This window comes from Heptranchias perlo, chromosome 22 (genome assembly GCF_035084215.1).
Source record: "Heptranchias perlo isolate sHepPer1 chromosome 22, sHepPer1.hap1, whole genome shotgun sequence".
Classification (NCBI taxonomy): Eukaryota; Metazoa; Chordata; class Chondrichthyes; order Hexanchiformes; family Hexanchidae; genus Heptranchias; species Heptranchias perlo.
The window spans coordinates 43,355,995-43,377,789 of NC_090346.1; the positions used below are offsets into that span (position 1 = coordinate 43,355,995).

The 21,795-nt window shown below is 38.7% G+C and overlaps 1 protein-coding gene across 7 annotated transcripts; it reads left to right on the forward strand.

Moving 5' to 3' along the window:
* The first annotated feature begins 2,946 nt into the window (after positions 1-2,946).
* LOC137340717 (bifunctional apoptosis regulator-like) lies at positions 2,947-19,106 on the forward strand. 7 transcript variants are annotated; one of them, XM_068003412.1, is made up of 10 exons: positions 2,947-3,103; positions 4,484-4,644; positions 5,903-6,126; positions 8,327-8,661; positions 10,314-10,512; positions 12,755-12,921; positions 13,756-13,900; positions 14,427-14,603; positions 16,702-16,901; positions 18,075-19,106. In XM_068003412.1, exons 4-10 carry the CDS (start codon positions 8,384-8,386, stop codon positions 18,265-18,267), a joined length of 1,359 nt encoding a protein of 452 aa, XP_067859513.1. In that variant the 5' UTR covers positions 2,947-3,103; positions 4,484-4,644; positions 5,903-6,126; positions 8,327-8,383; the 3' UTR covers positions 18,268-19,106. The 7 variants fall into 7 exon arrangements, with proteins under 7 accessions (XP_067859513.1, XP_067859512.1, XP_067859516.1 ...); XM_068003411.1 differs by having other exon boundaries at positions 5,960-6,126; XM_068003415.1 differs by having other exon boundaries at positions 4,508-4,644; positions 5,960-6,126.
* The last annotated feature ends 2,689 nt before the right edge of the window (positions 19,107-21,795 follow it).

A 21,795-nucleotide genomic window follows, 5' to 3' on the forward strand; every position in this document is an offset into this window, starting at 1 on the left:
AAAAGACAAAATTGTACCCGCCTCTACTACTGCCTCTGGCAGCTTGTTCCAGACACTCACCACCCTTTGAGTGAAAAAAATTGCCCCTCTGGACCCTTTTGTATCTCTCCCCTCTCACCTTAAATCTATGCCCCCTCGTTATAGACTCCCCTACCTTTGGGAAAAGATTTTGACTATCTACCTTATCTATGCCCCTCATTATTTTATAGACTTCTATAAGATCACCCCTAAACCTCCTACTCTCCAGGGAAAAAAGTCTCAGTCTATCCAACCTCTCCCTATAAGTCAAACCATCAAGTCATGTTGGAGTTAAGAGGTGGATAATATGGCAAAGTGCCATTAATGCTATGAGGTAGATAGATCTGTTACATTTTCTACCATTCTTCAACTTGATGAGCAGTATATAAGCAATATAATTCCCCCAACAATTCTAACATCAGATTAAATTAATAAAATTAAATCAATATGAAAAATGTTACTCTCCTTATATTCATTGCATAGAAACAGTGCCACCTACTGAGTAAAGAGGACAATGACAAAGTAAATAATCGCTGTGTAACATCAACCATGAGTATACAGTTAACAACTTTTTTTGCAAAAGTTCTCTCTAAATTCTCACTTAGCTTAAAACTTCTTATATTAAGAACACGAGGATAGATTTTTCTTCAGGATTCCACCCGTTTTCTGACAGTCCCAGGGTAGAGGAGGAAAATGGGACAGGGAGGCTTACCACCGAATCCCAGCTCCAAAAAAAACCGACCTGCATAGGACTTAGCTGTGACTTAGTGATAGTACTCTCGCCTCTGAGTCAGAAGGCTGTGGGTCCAATTCTTGCTCCAGAGACTTGAGCACAAAATCTAGGCTGACACTGAGGGAGTGCCGCACTGTTGAAGGTGCTGTCTTTCAGATGAGATGTTAAACCGAGGCCCCGTCTGCCATCTCAGGTGACATAAAAGACATTCTTTTAGATACCAGGGTACCATGTATCTTGCTCAAGAATCATGGCACATTAATTAGTCTGTTGTGCTAAAACTTTGATATGCCCAGCTCAGGATAGCACCAGTGATCTAATTAGAAATACCTGGCTATACTAGAATGTGTGAATGTTTTATCTGTGTTACAAGGATCTCCCGGAATGCAAGGATTAACTGAGGGGAATCCAGAATGCATATAGTATTTCTACAGATCTGTAGCTGTGATTCTCAGAAATCATCTTAAAACTTTTCTGCCACAAATTTATACACACCCAATAGTTGGAGAAGGCAATGTCTGATTGGTTCTGACAGGCTCCAGCCTGCTCACTAACTGATCTGATTGACAGCTTCCAGACTCATCTTTCAATTAATATGATTAAATTGATACTGACAGCCCCCAATCCCAGTGGAAAAAAATCCGATTTCTCTAGAGAAATGCTAATAAGTTGACACATGGGTTGAATTGCTGTCAGCTTAAAACACTGAAGGTTGGAACAAATGCAGATTTGCACCTGCCCTAAATCCCGTGAAGGCAGCACTCATTCATATTGCTGAACCATCTGCAACATGACATGGCTGTTTGTGTTCTGAACATTCCCCATTTATACTGTAGAGCCAGATTTGGAACACTGGCAGCAATACCAGAACAACTATGCCTGTGCAAGATTGTGGATACGCAATTGCTTTAAAGGCAAGTTCATGACTTTATGTTTCTAGCATTGGGGGTGATCTGTACAGGGCAACAATTTCAAAGCCACATTGCTGAAAATGTGGGCATCTGTGTACTTCCTTTAGGTAGTATCAAAAGTTTTTTTAAAAACCTAGTAAAAAGATATTGGAGCATTTGTAATTGTTAAATCTATTGTATTAAAAAGTGTCCATCCTTGCAAAGCTATTATTTAGATGTTTTTATTTTCTAGGAATAGTTTTACAACACTTCTTGTGCATTCATGCCAGCCTCCATGAGAAGGTTGGAAGCCATTTAATGATAAAAGACAATTTTGTGTGGTTCAAAAACTGCGAGTCTGTTTGTCAAATTTGTAAATTATTTTCCAATTGTATATCCTGAGGCTCTTTTTAATGGGAACTATGATGTATGCTTTTATAATTTGGTTTCAGCCATTAGATATGTTCCACGTTTTAAGTCAACCCAGTTTGGAATACTCATATTTTCCGTTTTTAAGTGTCTGTTTTAGTGAAAGGAGACAGAAAGGGTGCTGGACAAACAGAACGACAGGAGGAAACAGGAATTCGAGGGTATGAAACAAATGAAGAGACAGTTGCATAAGTGAAGAGACAAACAGATTTTATTTTCCATATCATCTGTGAGCAACACCACGGGAAATCAGTAAAGTTGCTAAGCAAAATGAGAAATGCTATCTGTTTTGTAATTCATTATTGTTGAGAATTGATTTATATTGAACAACCATTGCTCCGGCGTTGGATACTCACTAACGGTGACTGTTGTGATTCCTGTACAAAGTAAAACTTTAAGTAGTGTTTAAAAAAAAACTTGCAAATGTTGGAAATCTGAAATAAAAACAGAACATGATGAAAATACATGTATTTTGAGAGAAAAGACACATTGATGTTAGGGTTTTAGATCCTTTGTTAAAACTTGAAGTGGTATTTACCAGTGCAAAAAAAAATGTGAGCTGCCTGGACCAGAGTATTCAGAAAGGTCAGTTGGAAATTCCGGACCGAATTATTCCTTTTATCCTGGATTGAGGGTGAGTGTCAAATCCCGGACTGGAGTTTACCCTTTTTATTTCCATGACGTGGTCACGATGCTAAGCGAGCCAATCAGCGGCGCATTCCGGCTCATCGACGGGTGGGAGGAAATGCAAGCGCGTGAATGGGTTTGATTGACGCGGACTGCAGCCAATCGCCGCGCGCCCTGGCGCACGGTAGGGGGTGGGGAGAGAAGTATGATTGGTTGAAACGGAAGGCAGCGCTCCAATGGGCTGGGAGGACGGGCCGGGAGTGACGCGGCAGTTGTTGTCAGGGTGTTTTGGCTGAAACTTTAATGGCGGCCTGACTGGGTTATGTTGTACAGCGGCCCTTGACCCGGGCGAGGAGTGAGATGAAGAAAAAGCAATTTATTGGGAAAGGTATTTGTGCTTTTCAAAGTAAGTCTTTCCCTGTGGGTCTTCTTTCTGGGCCAGCTGGCTGGGATCGACCTCAGATCCATATTATCGGGCTCCATTTTATTATAGGCTATTTAATCAGGAATTCGCAGGGCTGAAGTACAATACACTCGTGAGATCAAGGTGCTACGGGGTCTGTATTATATAGTAAATTGCAAACAAAAAAAATGCCGTTTTATACGAGTGTATTTCGCCATCCAATGTCATTGAGAGAAGCAGTGGTGGATATAGAATAAATTCCCCCATGTAGTGGCTGCACCTCTGGTGATTTATTTAAAATAACTTAAGAGTGCATAATTCGTTGGGTGGCACAGCTATAAAATCTGTTTTGAGTGGTTACTTTTCTATAAATCCCATGTGTGTATTTTATTCAGTGTAGTTTAGTAAGAGTTTTTTTTCCTCCAGAAAAAAGATTGTGTGGGATGAATTGCATGGTAATGTTATGCCTGAAAAATTCTGGACACTGGATGGTTTAACAAAAGAAATTAAATGTTCCTCTGTTGACTTTTTAGAAAAGAGTCTGGTAGTGTAAACCAAATACACTTTTTATATTTGCATTTATGTAGGACATTATCATGTTTAAATCTCTCAAAGCTCTTCACACAATGTTTTACTTTTGCAATGTAGTGATTATTATAATGTAGGCAAATACATACAATGTAAGTTAACTCCCACTATCCTGAACAGTGAGTGGCTCCTAGTCACTCATATATAATTATCTTACTATGTCAGTTCCCAAGTTTGTCACTAGTGTTAAACACAACTTATGTTTGTGTTTCAGCCACTACTCATGTCCTCTCTCTATTCTGTTTATACCATATATTTGAACCAATGACATGGTCTTGCTTGACTGTTCCTTTACTTTCTAGGTCACAAAATAACTAAATGATCCTGTGCTCAATTGGTATAGAGATGTATAAGATAGGAAGCACAGTAGAAAAGGTTCATCTTGAGCACCATGTGAAGTTAAACCACATGTGCAGGAGAATGGGTCATGGGTATGAACTGGTAAGACAAGTTCAGGATTGATGTCAGGAAGCACTTCACACAAGGAGTGCTTAAAACCTGACCGTGATCTTCCAGGTAGGGTAATGGAGACAAAAACTCTGGAATAATTCAAGAGGATGTTAGATGCCATGATGGGAGGATTATAGGATGACTTAGGTTGAATGGCCTTCTTCATTTGTATTTATCTTTTTGGTAGCACTGTCATCACTGGGTCAGAAAGTTGTGGGTTTGAGCCCCAAATTAGGATTTGCACTTTTAATCTAACCTTATACTGTATTGATGGAGTGTTGAATTGTTGGAGGTGCTGTCTGAAATTTTAAAATTGAGGTCACGTCTGCCTCTTTGGTGGCTCAGGTTGATGTATGTTGCGATTCAAAGAACAGGAGATTTCTCCCGGTATCCTGGCCAAGATTCCCTCTGCAAGCAATATCACCAAAAGACAGATCAACTGGTTGTTCACCTCATCGCAGTTTGTGGGATGCTGCTGGTGCAGAATGGTTGCTGTGTTTGCCTAGGTAAGTCACTGCATTTCAAAGTAATTCATTGCATGATGCATTTGAGATGTTTCAGTTGTGTTAAGGCACTACATAAATGCAAATATTTTTTACTAGTAGATTTCCCATTGAATTTCTCACAGTAAGTCAGATTATATGCTGTTCTATAATGATTATTAAGCACAATGTGTTACTCTGGTACTAAGGCAGCAGTGTTTTTATTTGTTCTTGGGATGTTTGTGGCACTGGCAAGGTTGTATTGTCCACCTCCTGTTGCAATTGGTTTTACAGCTGAGTGGCTTGCTTGGCCACTTCGGAGGGTATTAAGACATAGTGTGGGACTGGAGTGATGTGTAGGCCAGACTGGGTAGAAATGGCAAGACATATTAGTTAGCCCAAGGAATAAATTTTTGTCACTAGACAGGTAGTTTTCAAAAGAACTAAAACGCATCATGGATTTGTACACTGTATTTTTGCTTTCGTGACAAGTTTGATCCAGCTATTCTGGCCTTTCCTGACTAAGGGTCTTGGGCAAAATGTGTGACCATAACTGTACTCTTGTTGGGTATGTGTCGACTGCACACAATTGGCTGCCATTTTGTGCTAAATGGGTAATCTCACTTGGAGGCCATGAAGATGGCTGCTATGGGAAATTGAATAGTTCACAGTCGGGGAGCTATTCTGCGATTAGGCAGCGTTAGAAAGCCTGTATTGTTTGCATCCTAGACAATATTCAAATGGCTTTTTACGTTGGTGCAGGTTGGTTAATTTAAATTACAGATAGTCTCTTTAGAACAAAAACCATTTAAATTAAAGAACTGATTTATTCCATTGTAGATAAGTTAAGTGTTTGTACCTCACTTTTTATAAATCAAGATATAAATCAGAGCTGCATCAAGTATTGATCTGATTTGAGAAAGAGAACTCCTGAGATTACCTAGAAGTGTCGGTATTCACACCTGTTGAGTTAAAAATAGGAGATTTGAGGCAGCAGAGGGCTTTGGTCCTGAAAGGTTGTGAATTACTTTACCAGAAGTTTGTGCTTGAGTGGACAGATAGAATTCATAGTGCAATGTCAAGAATTTTGTAAAAAGACAGACACTTGAACTGAACAGTAGTTCTCCTTTCTAAGGATAATTAACCTATTATTGAACATTCTTAGTATGTTAAGTATGTATTGTGCTTTTAGTATTTGCTGTTTTGATTCATATTGTTACTTGTTTGTAAATAGTTACTTGTAGCTTTAATCTATAAATCTCTGGTCTGTTGTTATCCACAGTTTCAAAGAAAAAAAAGTGTAGTACCTGTATGAGCTTGTGTTAAATCCAATACACAGATTATTGCAAATGGAAAGATAGCCGTGCGGTATGTGACTCTGCAAGACCTGTATGCAGAGAAAGTGCAGCTTCCGAATCATAAAGGACAACCTTTGCTTATTGGAACTGACATTAGTCTATTGTGAGAGGGGGAGAAGAGACCACACCTTGAATACTATAGTCACAGGTACACAAAAATCAGCATCAGAAGAAAGAGAGAATTTATATTTATATAGCACCTTTCACGATGTCAGATGCCCCAAAGCCCTTCACAGCCAATGAAGTATTTTTGAAATGTAGTCACTGTTGTAATGTATGGAATTCCGCACTGCAAGGTCCCATAAACAGCAGTGAGATATGTGACCCGATACTTGTTTTAGTGATGTTGATTGAGGGAGGACACCAGGAAAACGCCCCAACTTTTCTTTGAATAGTGCCATGGAATCTTTTACGTTCAACTGAAAGTTCTCATCCAAAAGGCAATGCAGCATTCCCTCGGTATTACACTGAAGTGTCAGCCAAAATCATGTGCTCAAGTTTCTGGAGTGGGCTTGAACCCACAACCTTCTGACTTTGAGGTGAGAGTGCTACTACTGAGCCAAGGTTGACTTTAGAAGGCTGAGTTATGAGGATAGCCTGACCAAACTTGAGTTTTTCAGTCTTAAAGGAGGTGAATGAGAAGTGACAAATAAGAAAATAGAGGGTACAGAAAAGTTAAATCTGGAACACTATTTCAAGCTGAACTATGATAAGATAAGGGTACACAAATTCAAAGTAGTAAAAGGCAAATTTAGGATTAATGCTAAGAAGTTCTTCATACACACAGAATGTTCGACGCATGGAATGGACTTCAGGTGGGGTAGTGGAGGTAAAAAAAAATCAGTCTCTGTGATGCAGTAGGCATCGCATTTGGCTGTCAATGAAAAGGTTGTTGCTTTGAAATCACTGATATTCCTGAGTGGGGTGGGTGGAATGGGTGGAATCTCGAATCATCTGTCTTTGGATGAGATGTTAAACTGACTGCCTGCTCAGGTGGATGTTAATGATTCTGTGGCACTGTTCAAAAAATATAGTTTCCCGGTCTTCTAGCCAACATTCCTTCCTCAATCAATTCGACTCCAGAATAATTAAGAAACAGTTGGATTGTGTAATTGGAGCGGGGCCTTTTGGAGGGATAAGCAGCGAAAGGCTTGCTGGTATTCCTCGTCACATTGATCTTGTAAATGGTACTGACATGGTGGGACATACAGTATTGCTCATAGGCCAGATAGACCGTTTAAAGGTAACTTAGTCTAACCAAAACAAAAGGCAATGTTAAGAGTGCAATAGTTGAAAGCAGGATAATGCTGGCTAAGTTATAGGCAGAAAAAGAGCTATAACTGGTTATGTGCAGAGGATGAAGGAGCAGATCAGCAGAAGAAAGTGCCTATCTGCACTGGAAGAGCGATAGCATAAATTGCTCAAACTGTAGCTGGACACACGAGAATTAGCGCAAGCATGAGTTGGCATTCTTCAAGTATGGGGCTGATGACTGAGTTTAGGAGGATGGTAGAACAAGAGAAGCTGCAGTAGCATGATCCGATAGTGGTATTAAAGCAACAATGAGTGAGATTCCAGGGGATCTGGCTCATAATTCACTACATAGTAAATTTATTAAATCTAGCCTTATTCCAAATTATAAGGATGAGGTGATGTCGAAGACGTTTTAAAGGTGTCTGAGCTGTTAGTGGATCAAGTAACTTTGGTCCAAAAAAGTTGGTATTGTCACTCAAAAGTAAAACAATTACTGCATCTTCACTGGTAGATCCTACACCAAGTACAGATTATAATATGATGAAACAAAATTCTGATTCATTTTAATCTCACTTCTGAACTGTATACTTTTAAGTTTAAAATACTATACAAATCCTATGATTGACACTAAAACTAGTACTAGAAATAAAAGACATATGCAAACTGCGGTTACAAGAAAATGTAATTACTTTAGCTAGTTGAATGCGTTACATAGAATTTACAGCACAGAAACAGGCAGTTCGTTTATGCCGGTGTTTATGCTCCGCACAAGCCTCCTCCCACTCTATTTACTTCACCTCCCCCTATCAACATATCCTTTGATTCAGAAAATTCTAAATCTCTAGCCCAGAGGTGGGTTGTGGCCCAGGAGTCTAAGGCAGTGGATTACAGCTTCATTTAGTTCAGGGAATCAGTTCTGCTTCCAGATATTGTAATGTTCATGTAAGTTTGGGTGCAGTTTTTAAAAAGAAGAAATTCTCAAAAGTACTGAGTGCTAAATGTAACAAGGGCAGTTAGCTCTTTCAGTTGTACTCTTGAAGCGAATGAGGCAGTTTCCTTTGGTTGACAATATGCCATAAACATTTTTATTACAGCTTCTTGATGCTGCTATAAGAAGACAATCAGGCCTGCAAAACTTCAGTTGTAATCGAATGGAGGGTGATGTGGGATTCCGCAATAGGCAAAAATGCAAGGAACAGTGGGAGGAGCTGGAGGACAGTACATTACCAGAGCCATCCTGTCAGCTCTCTGCCAATGAATTTTCCTGCCATTGCTGCTATGAAATTTTAGTAAACCCAACTACTTTGAACTGTGGACACAGTTTCTGCCGGCATTGCTTGGCACTGTGGTGGGATGCTTCCAGGAAAACAGAATGCCCAGAATGCAGAGAGAAATGGGAGGGATTTCCTAAAGTCAACATTGTCTTAAGGTACAGTCAAATTTTGAATGCAACATACCTTCATGTGAACAGGATGTCTTTCAGAAGCTCAGAGCACAATAGAATAAATGAATTAGATGAATTCCTGTTGAATGCAACAAAACACCAAGTGTAATCAAAGTAATTAATTTTGGAAACACCTAAACTGAGTTGTTTTTTGTATGGAGGTGTGGAATTGACAATCTGCCAAGTTTTTAATGGTGAATCCCTTTTCCACTATATGATCATGGGTAACATTTTTCCATGTGCTAGCTTTTGCTTGCAGGTCTAGTACTGTTCAACATAGTTCACTTTTGTCTGCAGTGCCTGAAGTTCCCACAGCTTTAGTTTTAACTGGCCCAAAGCAATGTTGTTGGCAGTTGCACTACCCTCCCAATTTACGTTTTGTCTACTTCTGACTCCGCTCACCTATTTTTGAAGCAACTTTTTTTGTCACCAAAAAAACAGCTGAAACCGCATTGTGATGCCGCTATCGTTGTATGTATTATGGTCACTTGATTGCCACAGCCAATGAGCAGCAGTTATCATTGATCAGTGATGGATAAAATTTTTTAGTCTCATTGTTCCATGGGCATAGTACTCAAAACACAATGAACAGTGATTATCACAGAAAGGGTCAGCAGATTACCATACATCAGTCTGTCTGTACTACATACCTCTCAATTTTATACTAAATTTTATTTTCTACTTATGACCCTGGCAACAAAGTCTTGAAGGGATTTTTTTTGTAGTTCCAAAAAAATTGGTTGACAATGTTATGAGATTACTAGAAAGACAACCAATCTCGTGATCAGTACTGGCCATGAAGGTGCTGGAAACTAATGTACCGATGTTTTTATATTGAATAGATGGATATGTTGCACTTCATTCTTTACACATTTCAGTAATGTTTATATACACTTAGTTTTTGTTTTTTATAAGGGGAATGGAATTGACAATCTACAAAATTTTAGCTGTGACTCCCTCTCCTCCTGATGATCATTGGTATATTATTTAATTACATGTTCGTTAATTTGATCCTTTTTTGAATAGACAGTTTGATTCACTAAAACTTGAAAATACCTTCTCCTTGATTCTCATTTAAGTGACCATTTATGTACTCTGCCTCTGCAGCTAGAAGGCTGTGTACATCCCCAAATTAAATCCTGTACGAGAATGATTGCTGTCTAGTCTAGTTCATTCATGTTGCTCGCAGAATCAATATGGGATGTGTTGCCGTTATTTGCTTGGTATCTTGTGAATTTGAACTGGGTGAAACATAGGAATTCAATGTCAGAATTCTTGATCTTGTGATGAGACTCCACGTTCCTCTGCCTAATTTTCTTTCCTGTTGGTCTTCCCTTAGTCTCCATTGCTAGGAGGATGAGGAATTTGTTTCAATCAAAATTGCACATGTATAGGTTTGATTATATTCTGATGTTTCATGACCGATCACTAACAAGAAAATGCAGAAGACCAACAGAATTTGCTTGTAGTTGCTGTTTTATTAATGCTAGCTGCTTCTTGATTTCTCTATTTTCAGCCTTCGTGGCAACCCTGTACTATGGGACATCTAGGGTTTCTCTTTTATTAAGAAAAAGTCAAATGTTTACAAGTGTTTGAGTCATTTTTGCCTTGTTTTGTCTTTCCCCCCACTTTTCCAGGGATGCTGTTGAGAAGCTGTTCCCTGATGATGTCACAAGACGACAGGAGGAGACACAGAACAACTTAAAAATCTCAAATAGCATTTTAGCTTTCCAGAAATACGGTAACGAACAATCAAGAGCTTTCAACCACTCGGGGGAATGGCGACGAGGAGGTGGCTTTTTCTCCGGAGTTCTAACTGCTTTAACCTGTGTGGCAGTAAGTATCTGTTTAGAATCCTGTTACAACAGTGTCCAAACTCGTATCACTTTATACTCCAGCTAAATGATTGGATAATCTTTGACTTGGACTTAGAAGGTTTTCTAAATCAATGACATATATTTAAATGTGTTTTCCAACCTTTGTGTGATTACTAAAATTATTGCAGCATGCATAATGACTTTATAAATGTCTTTTTAATGAAAGATAGAAAACCGATTAATATCCCGTTTACACTAGAGGGTATCCTCCAATAGCTATCTTAAGTAAACAAAACTGTTCTCAGTGCTACAGAGGAAAATTGTTCAATGATTTTGCCAAGTAATTTTATTTACTTAACCATTTTATTCTTTTATCCGTTTTAACTGTTGTATCAAGTTTAGCAAAAAGATAACAATGGAATGCCAGACTGGATTGCAATTACAGTACTGTAGAAATGGTCACACACTTGTCATGGATAACAAAGTCTATTTGTTATTCACTTCATTACAATTTATAAGTTACAGTGCAGCACAATTTTTTTTAAAAGAGGCTGTCATACACCAATCTGTTTAACAATTTCTCTGAGCATCTTTCTGCCCATTCAGCATCGCAATTACTTTCACCTTTTTATAAGCAAGAGAAAGAACCTTTTTAGAGGTGGTGTTTCCATTATTCACAGTGACAGAATTTCTGATTCAGCTTGTTGCCAAAGGGTTTGTGTGCTGCAAAAACATGGGTAAGTTCTAAGTATCACAAAGCTTGAGCAACAGCACATGATGCAGTTTTCACACCTAGAGTGCGTGTCACATTGATTGCCAAAAGTTCTTGAGCCCTGGCACCTGATGAGGTGAAAAAGACTCTAAAACATCACTGAATTGGTAATTTTCACACCTAGACAAAAACGCTTGTTAAAAGAACTTAACCCATGGATTGGCAAAAAAGGCTCAACACATTGGCTTTAGTGATTGTAAACAATTTTACAACACCAAGTTATAGTCCAGCAATTTTTATTTTAAATTCACAAGCTTTCGGAGGCTTCCTCCTTCGTCAGGTGAACGATGTGAAATGGTCACACACTTGTCATTCTGTCACTGTGAATAATGGAAACACCACCTCTAAAAAGGTTCTTTCTCTTGCTTATAAAAAGGTGAAAGTAATTGCGATGCTGAATGGGCAGAAAGATTCTCAGAGAAATTGTTAAACAGATTGGTGTATGACAGCCTCTTTTAAAAAAAATTGTGCTGCACTGTAACTTATAAATTGTAATGAAGTGAATAACAAATATACTTTGTTATCCATGACAAGTGTGTGACCATTTCACATCGTTCACCTGACGAAGGAGGAAGCCTCCGAAAGCTTGTGAATTTAAAATAAAATTGCTGGACTATAACTTGGTGTTGTAAAATTGTTTACAATTGTCAACCCCAGTCCATCACCGGCATCTCCACATCATGGCTTTAGTGAGGCAGTACAACTTTGAGTTCCGATGAAAGGTCATCGATTTGAAAAATTAACTGTTTCTTGCTCCACAGATGCTGAGTGTTTCTAGCAATTTTTTTGTTTTTATTTAAAGTTTCCAGCATCTGAAGTATTTTGCTTTTGAAATTAATTGTTTTATTCATTTAACAGGGGCTATCATTGGAAAAGATAGAAAAGGATTTATACATGGAGATTTTATTCTCTTAAATATTTTATTCTTTTCGGTTATTCACTTAAGTGGGCTTGACTGTAGTGATACTTATCCCTAATTTTTCTGAATACAGTTGCTTTTCATAAGACTGTACAGATTCTGATAAGCAAATTCCCAAATTACCACAGATTCTTTTTATGCCTGGTAATTATAAATGATATGTTGCACTTTGTCAAAAGTATACACTATGGCTGGGGTTCTCTGCTTCCACATTTGCAGCCTGCAATTTTACTATCCATTAATATAAATGGGGGGAGGGAAATCGTAGGCTGGTCAGTGCACAAGTGAAAACCTCCAGCCTAACAGTAGATAAAGTTGTTTCCCTTGATTTGTAATGGACTATACCACAATGAGTTTAATGTTTGTCTATTCCTTGCATTTTCCAGCTACTATACTATACTATTTAAAAATTGGCCTGTTTGTGGGTCCAGTGCAACATTGGATTTAAAGACCAAAACTTGTACATTCAAAATTGTGAATGTTGTTTTAAAAGGCAGGACATTAAAAGGTGATGACAACTGAATTGCTATTACAGGGATATTAGCACTGAAGTTCTTTATCTTGTGCTAGGTGGTGTTTCTAGTTTATCTTTGGAGCAGAGAGACTGAACAAGATCTTCTTGTGCACAAACCTGTGACTAAATGGACTGCAAAGGAAGTGACTCTCTGGTTAGAGCAGCTGGGTCAATGGGCTACTGTTTACAAAGAGAGGTTTTTGGAGGAAGAAGTTAATGGAAGGTGAGGCTTACTTTTTGAATTCAGCTGTACAAGGTCACTGCCTTTAATGTAATTGTGGACTCAGGCCGTTGGCAGTTTTTAAAGCATCTACTCAGCACTTCTCCCAATAGTAGGAGTGAGAGGAAATTCAGGTGCAGGCTTCTGTCCTATACTTCCATAGCAAATTAGTACATTAAAAATCTGCCCTGCGTGACCTGCTCCAAACATATTGGAATCTCATTACCTGTCACACTATGTAGAGTTGAGATGCGTACATCTCATCTAACAAGAACAGTGAGCTCTTAGAATACTGAGGTCGTTGGTCTGTTCATCTCATGCTCTTGTTCGTAGTAGTAGGACGAGCAGGGGAAACTGTTCCCCTAATGAAGTCATTTCCTGCTATGCGACAGATTCAGTTGACAAGTCTGCTGGTCATCAGCTTCTCGTATCAACGGCTTATCTATAAAGTCCTTGCTGTTTGGAACTAAATTTACCTTCAGTGTAGGTGGTTTTCAGAAGGTAATTTATCACTTAAAAGCAATTTGCCTCTTCGCTTTATGACCTGAACAGAATTGCCTGGCTGAAGGAATCCAAAATAGCATGAATCTAAATGATTGATTATTTTAATTATTTTAAGAGGATTTGATTTTATTCTTCTTCTGAGAAGTAAAGATAACTGATTAATACAACCTTTTAACTTTAAAGGTCAGACCGTATAGTGGATAATATTGTTGAATATCAACATATTGAGACAGATTTGGCAGAAGATTTATCAAGTTACATTGAAGTGAAATCTTGAGTCTAGATTGTTTGTTCAAAAACTTTCTACTCTTCATCCATTAATGTATTTTTTAGGCTATTATTGACTCTAGGTGAAGAAGAGTTTTCAAAGCCTCCTTTCAACATTGAGAGAGAGCTTCATAGGAAAGCCATTCTGATGGAATTGGACAGTGTAAAAGCACTTGGAGTCAAACCCCCTCAGAATCTCTGGGAATACAAGGTAACTGTTTTTGAAATGAAGCAGTCAGCATAGTGTCTTTTTTTTCCTAACGGTGCAATGAATTAACAATTTGTTTTTGTTTTATATGTGCCTTAATGACAAGGGATTCAAATTTGTTAATCCAAAGTTCTCGGTGCTAGAGAGAGGGCTTTGTGCTATAGGAGGTGCATTTTGCATACTATCAGTCTGAGATATATAACCGTGTACCTCCTATTTTAACTGATATTCCTAATGTGTTAAGATTTCAGTTCCATTTTTTGTTAAGATACATTATATTGTGACTGGCTAGTTGATGGTGTTGCGCTAATCTTTATTATGGTCCTTCTACAAACCGTTGGCAATGCTGTTTGAGCATTAGTTTTTTTTGGAATAATGCAAAAGTCTGAAATGTAGCATTTGTTAAAGATTTTGTATTTGTGTGTGTTTTATATATTACTGTAGTTACAATTATCTAAAATTAATTTTATGCTCTAAGTTTTTATTTTCTTCTCTGCTTGCTGTCGAATACAAATACTTATTTTTTCAGGCAATGCATGTAGGCAAATCACTGTTTCTGCTATATGCACTGAAGAGCTCCCCACGGCTGACCATGCTGTATCTCTACCTATTTGATTACTCAGAAATATTTCTCCCACTTATCCACACCATTTCTCCTGAGAAAACTGAGATGACTGAGGATGCAGATATTTTTCGCAAGTACTGGGTAAGAAGTACAGGCATTTTGTTACTTGTTTCCTAAAGGAAGCAATTATTTAAGGAAAGAATCTATTTATATTAGTTGCTTGTTCCCATTGTGAAGCACCTTGGGCCAATTTTTTGGGTTGAAGACATTATATAAATGTAAGCTCTTGTTGAGTTACTGGACAGTAATCCAGAGTTGAATCCAGGCCATTCCCTCACTCCCCTGCCTTGGGCCACAGATGTAAATTATAACGTCCTTGGCTGAGATTCTTAAATGAGCACCAAGTGGGACTTTGCTGATTTTATGTGTCAGTACCATGTCATGTGATGGATTTATCCATTGGGAAGCTGATATCCACTATAGATGACCTATTTTTCATCAGAGAACTTCAGTTACCATTTTTAAGCCTTCACATTTAGCATAAAGCCAATCATTCTAAGTGGGAGATGCTAGCCGAGGCCTTCCCGCCCACTGCCAATTTTTCAGCAGATCTGGGACAGTCAGGCAGAAAACAATTTGACTATGTGCTGTTCTGCATCCTCACTGCTTTCTGGTGGTTGGTCTAGTCAGCGGAAGCTGCACTTGCTCATGTGTCAACCAAAAGCACACAAAGAATGGTAACATGTTTCTGCCATGTTACCTATCATCTGTACTCTTTGAACACTGGATTCAGGAGCCATCTGCTGGACCCTACTTTAGAGTTTGGCAATGAGAGCACCAGGGCCTGCAGCCTGTGCGTGGCTGCTGGGCGCACGACCCCGCACCGTACCCATCGTTGAAAAGAGAGCTTTCAAAGCTAATTTTTTTTTTAATTGGCAGCATGCCGGGCACCTTCATTTTCCTGCTGCAGTGGCTACCAGAGGCTGCCTGGTACAACTTCCTGGCAGAGGGTGGGGAAGCCTATATGTAAATAGGCCTGGGCCAACAGGACATCTGCAGTGCGGGCTGAAATCCCACCTTGCTGGAGATGCACCTCGATCCCTGGGAGTGGGAGGGGATTGAAAGTCGTAGACTTTTGTGTTTACCCATGCTTGGAATGCCATCAACCTTTCTTGAGGGACTAACTTCTGCACTCCTTGTATTCTGCTCGTTTCCGCACTTTCTCAGTTCTTCCTTTGGGTTTCCAATTGTGATTTACCCTGAAGGTGTATCTTTCCACACTTGAAGAACAGCCCTAAATGGGATGACCAGGATTAAGACAAGTGCATTTGAAAGTGTATATACTCCCTGTTGTCAGTGATACACAGAAGCATGGAGTTGACTGGGACTGATTTTTGCGCTATAAAAATGTATGATTGTTGTGTCCATTTGACCAATCATCCCAGAACAGTGGGTCATCATGTGACTTACTGGCGGTGCATTTAACCAAAAAAAAATCTCTGGGATGCAACCACTATGAGGATTACCTGCATCCTGGCCACTATTAAAGTTAAGGTAGATTATAACAATAATACAAAAGGAAATGAGCCAATGAAACTGCACGTTGAAATAAATAACACTCAATTTTAAATCGATTTCCCCAGCCCTGATGCTGGGTTTGCTGTGGCCTGCTGTCGTGCCATATTCCTACTCGTACACTAACTTTACACACACCCTCACTGTTACGCATTTGAGGGCTGATTGTGGCCATTACATCCCTCCATATTAGACTTCAGCTCTTCCCTGACCTCAACCTAATCATCTCCTGACTTGGTACAGCCTCAACTTCAGCAACAAGAGCTGCAAGATGCCTAGACCTTCCATTGACACCTCAATTTTCCTTCCATGTTCCTCCACCACCCCCCGCCCGCCCCTACCGGGCCAGAAGCACTGCTTGGCCACATCCTGAGGTAAGTAGTGCGATCAACTGAATGGGAGACCCACCAATCAGTGAACTGATTTCAGTGATGTTTTTAATTAGTTTCATACTTCTGGTACTTGTTCTCCAAGAATATGATTAGTGCTACAAACTACCTATCTACCACATCTTTTTGTTTACAAATGTAAATGGTTTGATATTACAGTTTACTGAATGAATATCTTGTGAAGTATATTTTGAAATTTCATTCTTTGTTATAAAATCTCTATTTTTGAATTTTCTTGAATATGTGCAATTACTTTGACAATCTTTCTTTTAAAGTCTGATGATATCAGCTTGAAGCAATGGGCTGAGTTCCTTGTGAAGTACTCCCTGATACCATATCAATTAATTGCTGAATTTGCTTGGGATTGGTTGGACGTGCACTACTGGACATCACGTTTTATAATTGTCAATGCAATGCTTCTATCAGTCCTGGAAGGCTTTGCATTCTGGAGACTCTGGTCAAGAGGAGGACTCAGGTAGATTAGAATTGAAGTTATTGCTACCGTGTTGTTAATGAGTAGCTAAAAGTGATTCTCCCCTGAAACTTGAGTACATAAAAACTGATTGTTGTATTTGAATGTACAGGCTAAAATGCTGACCTACCTTTTTAGTTCTTTCCTCTGAATTTCAATAATGTCTTAACTAGTGCTGACAAAGAAAGGAGGTACAGATAAACAATCAAATGGGAGATGAATGGACTTCTGTAAAGGATTTATCACCTTTTAAGTTTCTTGGGGTCTGATTGATTTTGGTTAAATCATCAATATATTTAAAATGAAAACCACTACTCATACAGATTCCATATACTGTATGTTTAAGATTTCATTTTTAAATGCTTTAGAATTTTCTGATTAATTCAGTATAAACATTCATCAGAGTAGTGAATCTTTCCACCTTCCTTCTGTTCCCAAATATTAGATTTATTACTCTGATTAAAGTATACACTTTGTCATGGGTGTTCAGCTTTGCCAAAATTGCCCAAAGTCTTGAATGCCATCCTTTATGATTGTGATACATCATCCTTATCCTTCTTGATTTTATTAAAAGAAATTTAAAAATTGCCACAGTGTTTGGCATAGTTGACCACATCACCCTCCTCTGTTGCCTAGCTCCATGGGACGACCCTTGAATGGTTGGATTTCTGCCTATCCAAATACAGCCAGTGCAATCTCCATCAATGGCTTGCCTTCCTTCTCCTGCACAGTAGTGTCCTGAGCCACCAGGGATTTACCCATGGTCCTGTCCTCTTCATCTACATGCTGCATGTCGACAATGTCATCTACAGGCTAACTTTCACATTGTATGCTAATGACCTCTCCACCACCTCTTGACCCTTTGGCTGTCAGTGCTGTCAGACTGGTTGTCTCACGTCAAGTCTTGGATGATTCATAACTTCTTCAAAAGTCATCGTATTCGGTCCCGACCACTAACTCTGCTCCCTTGCATACTGCTTCCGTTCCCCTCCTTGGCCACTCTCTCAGGCTGAACCAGACCATTTACAACTTTGCCGTCCTTTTTTACACTTGAGCTGAGCTTCAAATTTTCACATCCTATCCATCAATTTTACGACATCGTATTTTAAACCTAAATTAGTATCCCAATAATTTTTATCCTTGGATCGTGCAAATAATTGAAATGTTCTTTTCTAGGACTATTCCTCAGAAAATGTGGAGTCATTTCTGGAAGGTATCAAGCCAAGGAATCCTTGTTGCTATTCTATGGCCAATTATTCCTCAATTTGTTTGTGACTGTTTATTTTACTGGGCTTTGTACTTCAATCCAATCATAAATATCGACCTGGTAGTCAAGGAAGTCCGGCGTTTAGAAACTGAAGTACCATGAACATTTGTGACGAAAATGGAGCTGTCACATTACGTGCCCAAGAACAACTTACTACAACAGAAGTATTAATGGTGTACATATTTGTAAACACACTGTTTCACAGTTTCTAGGTATTTGCAACCACATACTGAAGCAAAATGTTCAGAAATGACTGTATAATTCAGAGTTTGAAGAACTAAAATATTAAATCTGTATAAAGAAGAAAACCAACACTTGCTCTATTCAACTGTGTAGGAGCTAATATGCTATAACTGTGGACTTATTACCATTCAGTCAGGGTGTTGTTCAGTACCAATTGCTGCAATTACCACATTCATGACTTTAAGCAACCAATTTGCCTGCAGTTTTCACTTTTACATTTCTTCTTTAATTAAACATCCTTCTACTCTCAAATTTCACCCAGCAAAGTAATTGCTTTTTTGGGGGAAGTCGTCTTGTATAATCCAATAATACTTGTAATTCTGCAAACCACTTGTGCCAAGTCACCCTTTAAGTTTTAATGTATATCAAGGGCTACAGTACATCATGTATCATAATGTAAATTGTGGACAGAAGACAAAGTTGCAACTCCAATATTTAACACCTGTCTTCGTAAATTTATTTAGTTGATTTGATTTTTTTTTAAGTTGAATATGGATTCTGTGATCATTTTTGTAATTAATTTGTTAAATAAACTCTATTTTTGCATTTCCTTATGGTTAATCATACTGGAATAGCACATTGTTAAAGTGGTATAGCTGGTTGAATTGTGAATGTTGATCTGCAATCTTGTTTCCTTCCATTGATGAAATCGTCAGTTTCTGAAAAGTGATTAAATGAAGTTTTTTTAAAAATTAAAATGATGCTCAAAATTGATGTGTGTGTATATATCTCAAGATATGAAAATGGAAATATACAGCAGGTCTGTCAGCACCTGAAAGAGGAAAGTGTGCTTCGTGTTTCACGGTCGGGGAAGAACGAGTCTTCGTCAGAACTTTTTTTTGTTTTTTCTTCATTTTCTGTTTATTTCCTTCCATTTAAATCTGATTAGCGAAATGTGGCCTGCTCAGAAAATGTTAGGGTTAGTAGTGATTGCTTTGCTTCAGTGAAACCTTTAAAATCTCCATGAAACCAGTGCAGAATTTTAAAAGTTTGGAGATTTGTAGTGTCTGTTTACTTACTCATAATAGTGGTTCCCTTAAGCAGACGATTGTCCCATATGATCCAGAAGTTGTCTTTTTAATACTCTACGTTTGTAGAGGTACATGTCAAGTAGTAACAATTACCCCATTTGCAGTAATCTAGTGCGTTTAACAATTTTGCACCATGCTTCTAAATTATCCAGATATTACCACAGAATGCAAGTTTGTTAACTGCAGCAGCTGAGTACTTCAATATTGTAATCACCATTAAAAATGCATTGGAAAATGTGGCAATTGACTGACAACCAGATCAATCAGCTGTGGTCTCATTTCAAGTATAATACTATTAGTAAAGTTTAATTATATAACCTAAACATGTTTTGAGCCAAGTTACTGATTACTAAAGGCTGCATTTTTCTTCCTGCTTGATTTACTCCCCTCCTGTGGACGTGCTGACTTCTGCTGAGCTATAAGTCCATATGATAACCACCCGCCCTCTGTTATCTCACCTAAGTGGCAGATAGTGATCCTGTTCCTTTGCATGCTTTCTAGCGAGGGCTACTGGATAGAGATCACGAGTAGAAACCTGACTGATGTTTTAATACTCTACGTCCAGCTGAGGGGAACTGAGCCAATTATAGCAATTCTACTTTCTGCGCTGGTTGAGATCAGCTAACCCAATGGAGACCAACACTGAACTTTCAACTTCCTATTCTATATGTTTTTGTACATTTAACCACTGACTGCTTGGGGGAACTAGGCTAGCACTAGTTTGCTATATCTTTCCTTTACAAATTGCTTGCTACTCACCACTTCTGCAAAATGGGGAGTGCTTGGAAAATCGTTGTTTTCCTGAATCTGCCCATTTTCAGCAAGAGACAGTGGACGTGGTAAAGCAGCAAAGGAAAGTAACAAAGCAGTGATACAAGTTACTTAGATGGAGATACCAGAGACTGATGGAGTCTCGTAGGTTCTGATATAATTAAGGAAAAAAGGTGGAAGCAAGAGCAATACCAAAGTATATGCACATGCCTATGCATAATTTATTAATATTGTGACATAGTATGCTTGCCAGGAAATAAAATTCTGATTTGCAGCACCCTTAGAGAGGTACCATGGAAACATTTACACAAACTTTCCTCTCTGTATAATTACAGAAAAGCTGCAGGACACAATGTTTAGTTGCCAGCAGACCCAGCATGCATGCTGCATTGGACTGCATTCCTAGAAGGACGTATGTGCACTCACTAGAGTTGACTATGTGCTCTGCCAATTTGTAAGACCCAAATGTCTAATGTCCTCTTCCAGGAAAATCACTGCAAGTGAACTTGCACAAATAGGGGACCATCACAGTTGCAGCAGCTGGCCCTCAGTATACTTGACCTCAGGTCCTTGGAGGGAGTAGAAAGGGAGTGTTTGGAGGACTGCTTCCTCCTGCTCCTCCAACAACTAAACTTTTTTTCCCCTTTCATTGTTATTCTTGTTAATTCTCTCACTCAGTAGCACAGGGGCATGCATAGTAGACTGTATATTAGCATCATAGCTCTGTTCCAAAGCATTTCATCCAGAAACCACAGTAACATCTTCTTTTCTCCTATAGGCTCTTCCCAAAGTGAGGTGGAACCAGCTGATGACAGGAATAAAATGCTGTATAGCATGTTGTCATGCACTCCATCTACTACAAACACCATCACAGATTAAAACACCCCAGGACGTTTAAATAATGAGTTTAAGGATGGAGGACCAGGTGAAACACAATGACAAAGTAGGAGGAGTGAGTGTAGGGGGCAGAACAGCGACCAGCAGCCTTGACTTTAAGCTGGAGGTGTTCTTCATAAAATACAAGTTCTTTCCCTTTATTGTGGCATGGGTAAAGAGGGATTGGTATCCTCCTGGGTCTACCTTCACAAGATCGATAACCAAAAAGTCTTCATGTTTAGTTGCATAAATGGCATTGTTTTCACTAAACGAAACCGATTCAGGAACTAAATATCAACCCTTCTTCCAAAAATACACAAATTTAAATTAAATTGTGAATGCTGACCTTGTTTTAATTTCTGCAGACCAATCCAATGGATTAGTTATATGTCTGTTTGCTATGGATGAGGTTTAGTGCTGCAGGAGGAGTGCATCCAAACGACGTGAGTTTCAGTATGGTGACATCGTTATTATAACTTCACAAGGAGGCTGATGCTGAATGGCAGTGTAGCTTTCCTTTAGTTCTCTTTTTTTGTCGGATATGAATTGCAATGCACAGTAATTGGGGTAGGTGACTCTGAAGAATATTATTGTGAAGAAAGAAAATACATGTTTATATAATCTCATGTTCTCCGGATAACCCAAAGCATTTCACAATCAGCAAATTATTTTTAGAGTAGTCAATTGTTTCAATGTGGCAACCAATTTT

What these genes read in the sequence shown, in the direction of transcription:
- LOC137340717 (XM_068003412.1), top strand. Translation starts at nt 8,384, where the DNA reads ATGGAGGGTGATGTGGGATTCCGCAATAGGCAAAAATGCAAGGAACAG. An exon ending in AAAGTCAACATTGTCTTAAG is followed by an intron (nt 8,662 to 10,313) that starts GTACAGTCAAAT and finishes CCACTTTTCCAG; the next exon opens with GGATGCTGTTGAGAAGCTGT. An exon ending in AGAATCTCTGGGAATACAAG is followed by an intron (nt 13,901 to 14,426) that starts GTAACTGTTTTT and finishes TTATTTTTTCAG; the next exon opens with GCAATGCATGTAGGCAAATC.